The following is a 3,823-nucleotide window of genomic DNA, read 5'->3' as shown; positions in this document are numbered from 1 at the left end:
TAACAAATGATTCTAAGCGAACCAAATGATCGATGGTACTTCTGTTTTTCCGGAAACCACATTGTATATTAGTAATAAGATTATTGGATTCCAGGTACCAAACGAGACGATTGTTTATCATGCGTTCCATGGTTTTGCAAACGCAGCTTGTCAATGATATTGGTCGGTAATTGGATGGATCAGTATGATCTCGACCGGGCTTGGGAATCGGGACAACAATAGCATCACGCCACGAAGGAGGGAACTTCCTTGAGGTCCAAATGACATCAAACATATTCAATAGTGTTTCTAAGGATGAGTCGGGTAAGTGCTTCAGGAGTTGATAATGTATGTTATCAGCTCCTGTAGCAGTATCATGAGCTTGTCCAAGGGCAGTGTGGAGTTCATGAATAGAGAATAGTTCATTATAATCTTCCCCATTATCTGAATTAAAATTAATAGGTTTCTTTTCTTGCTGTTTTTGATACTTTTGGAATTGAGGTACATAGTTAGATGAGGAAGAGTGTTTTGCCAAAGTTTCACCAAGTTTATTAGCAATATCTGATTTATGAGTTAGTAGTAGGTCCCCATCTTTAAGATGGTGAATACTAGATTTAGTGCCCTTACCTTTAATTTTGTGGACCATGTTCCATACCTTGGACATGGGCGTCCGAGAATTTATTTTTGACACATAATTTCGCCAAGATTGGCGTTTACTTTGTTTAAATGTTCGCCTTGCCTTAGCATTTAATATTTTAAATTTGTTTAAGTTATGGACCATAGGATGGCGACGGAAATAACGCTCAGCCTTTTTCCTCGCCTTCCTAGCTTACTTGCAGTCATCGGTAAACCATGGTTTACGTATGTGGGGAATTCCAGAGGACTTAGGAACACATTTTTCAGCTATATTGATAAGTTCATCAGAAAAACATTGTATTGGGTCAGGAACGTCAGTGAAATGATCAGGTGTTAGTTTTTCTGTACAGAGAATGTCATATAGAGGCCAGTTGGCTTTTGTAAAGTTCCATCGAGATGATGGAGGAACATCAGATGGGGTAATAGGGTTTAATATGGTTGGAAAGTGGTCACTTCCACAGAGGTCATCGTGGACCAACCACTCAAATTCATTCAGCAGGTTTGAATCGGTAATAGACAAATCCAAAGAAGAGTATGTGCCTGTACCAGGATGTAAATATGTGTTGGAATTATCGTTAAAAAGGCATAGATTATTGTTGGAAATAAAATCTTCTAAGAGCTTGCCTTTACTGCTTGTACGATCACTACCCCAAAGTGGATTATGACCGTTCATATCGCCCATGATAATACAGGGCTTAGGAAGCTGGTCATAGAGAGCTTGAAGATCGGTTTGCTGAAGAGATGTAGATGGAGGAATGTAAAGAGAGCACAGAGTAAAAACAATGTGCATAGTGATACGAACTGCGGTAGCTTGTAGAGGGGTATTGAGAGGAACAGGGCTATGAATAACACCCTGCCTCACCAAGATTGAAGAACCTCCAGTGGCTTTAGCCCCTTGAGGTGAAAAGAAATGATAGGAGTCGTAGTGTCTAATGTTTAGTTGATCAGTAGTTTTAAAGTACGTTTCCTGCAAACAAAAGGCTGATGGCTTGAAATCTTGTGTTAATAGCTGCAAATCATTAAAATTGTTTTTTAGTCCTCTGCAATTCCATTGTATTATCGGGTTAGAACAGGTCATGGTGGTTCTACTGGGGTTCTGGAGCGGGAGGGAGGTCCACTCCCATGGCCTGTTGAAGAAGGAGTGACCTCCATCGCCAAAGGTTCAAATTGATTTTGAACCTTAACAGGTGTAGGCTGAGAAGAAGGCACCTCCAAGTGTTGGAGGGCCCTCGCCGTTTTTTTCAGTTTCTTTTTTTCTGTTTTTGTTAAAGGTATGTCGCCATTAATAGGAGATGATTCTGATTGTGATGTTTTTGAAGATGCAACGAGTTCCGTCTGCGATGCTGATGTTGTTGTTGTATTTGGAGATGATGGAGCCGGAGAGTCATTTAACATCTGCTGATTACCAACCCAAGAGATGGTTGTTTGGCATCCAACAGATACTGTGGCTGCTTGGACAAAAGGAGTGATAGTTGCTGCGGCAGCATAAGATTTGACTGAGGTAATTTGAGACTGTGACTGAACTAATTTTTTTGCTTCATGAAAAGATATATTGTTGGTGTGTTTGATTTTTAACACTTGGGACTGGAGAAGAAATGCTGGACAGAGTTTAGCTGAGGCCAGATGGTCCCCCTTACAATTGGCACATTTAATGGCAGCTGTGCGCTCAGTACTCTCATGTGACCCACTGCAGCGGGCACAGATTGTACTGAAAGTGTAGGTCTTAGCGCCATGCCCAAAATGTTGACATTTGTAACATCGGAGTGGGTTTGGTACATAAACCTCCACTCCGATGTTAAAATATCCAGCTTTGATAGATGGTGGAATTTTCGAAAGAGAAAAAGTAAACAGATAAGTGTGAGTCTTTATAAGTTGTTCATCTTGTTTTCGTGTGAAGCGCTTGACAGCTGTTACACCTTGTGTAGACAGTTCAGTCACAATCTCGTCTTCGCTCATGTCAGATAGACATCGGGCTCTGTCTCTTACAATTCCCCGACACGAGTTCAGCGTTCTGTGAGCCGAAACAACAACCTCTACATTTGCAAATTGGCTGAGTGAGAGCAGGTTCAGAGATTGCTGTCTTCTTGCACACTCTACTAATATGGAGCCATTACGCAGACGGGAGACATTTTCAACTTTTCCACAACAACCATTGATGGCCTTGGAAATGGCAAACGGGTTTAATTTTAAGGCTTGGTGATCTGATGCTTCGATTACAATGAATCGAGCCCAGGAATCTATTTGTATAGCAGTTTCTTCATCAGAAGAGCTGGCATCTATGTGTTTTCTTTTTGAACCAGGGTATTTTGTAGACATAATGAGAGAAAGTGGTTCTGCACCCCTGCTCCCCACCCACCATCGAGTGTCAACAAGGACGGTGTCTTAATGCATTGGATATCCAAAATGCAAAACACCAGGGCTACAGGGGTGTGATACTCCAGCAAATATGACATGAATAGCTATATTTATCTACCAGATGTAGTGCCAGGCAGGTTCAATCCATGATAAGAAACTGGAGACATACAGAATACAGAGGTCAACATCACTAGATTGGCCCATGAGCCACCGCCTTCTGGCGTAAGACTCTAGGCAATATATTCCATCCAAAATTGTTAATTCATACAAAGTATGCATGGCCAAGTCCAAAATATACAATATAATACAACACAGGTGTGCAGAAACAATATTACGCACAGGGCCTGGCATGACCAGCCGATTGATAAGACCGGGCCCATCTTACCACCCGTCTAGGCGAAGTAAGGGTCGAAGTAGTGTGTTGGGCAAAGGAACACAGTTCCAGGAACCAGTGCCCTCAACTACCAGAATCCCGTCCTCCGCCGACACAGGGACGCAACCCACGGCAAACGGGCTGCCCACTTTGGTCGCCTCTTACGACCAGCAATGGGGTGCTGTGGAAATATTCTATCCCGGTTCCACACGGGGGAAGAGCTATTAGCGTTACCCAGCACTCACCACGAGGAGGTTGCTCTTCACGAGTGCCGTCATAGTGTGAAGTCACACAGTTACAATGTGAAGTCACACAGTCACAATATGTAGTCACATAGTCGCAATGTGTAGTCACATGGTCACAATGTTTAGTCACACTGTCGAAATGTGTTGTTACACTGTCACTATGTGTAGTCACACGGTCACAATGTGTAGTCACACTGTCACAATGTGAAGTCACATAGTCAAAATGTGTAGTCAC

At 42.5% G+C, this 3,823-nt stretch overlaps 1 protein-coding gene across 1 annotated transcript; it reads right to left on the bottom strand.

Annotated features, from left to right (window-relative positions):
- Nucleotides 1-1,689: 1,689 nt before the first annotated feature.
- Nucleotides 1,690-2,931, bottom strand: LOC139479362 (uncharacterized). Its single transcript, XM_071262220.1, has one exon. The coding sequence runs from the start codon at nt 2,929-2,931 to the stop codon at nt 1,690-1,692; it is 1,242 nt and encodes a 413-aa protein (XP_071118321.1).
- Between the last annotated feature and the right edge of the window lie 892 nt (nt 2,932-3,823).

The sequence above is a fragment of the Haliotis cracherodii genome, unplaced genomic scaffold (genome assembly GCF_022045235.1).
Source record: "Haliotis cracherodii isolate W230 unplaced genomic scaffold, xgHalCrac1.p SCAF_4, whole genome shotgun sequence".
In the NCBI taxonomy this organism is placed as follows: Eukaryota; Metazoa; Mollusca; class Gastropoda; order Lepetellida; family Haliotidae; genus Haliotis; species Haliotis cracherodii.
Note: the sequence above shows the minus strand (reverse complement) of the source record. Positions and strands in the feature narration are given on the sequence as shown.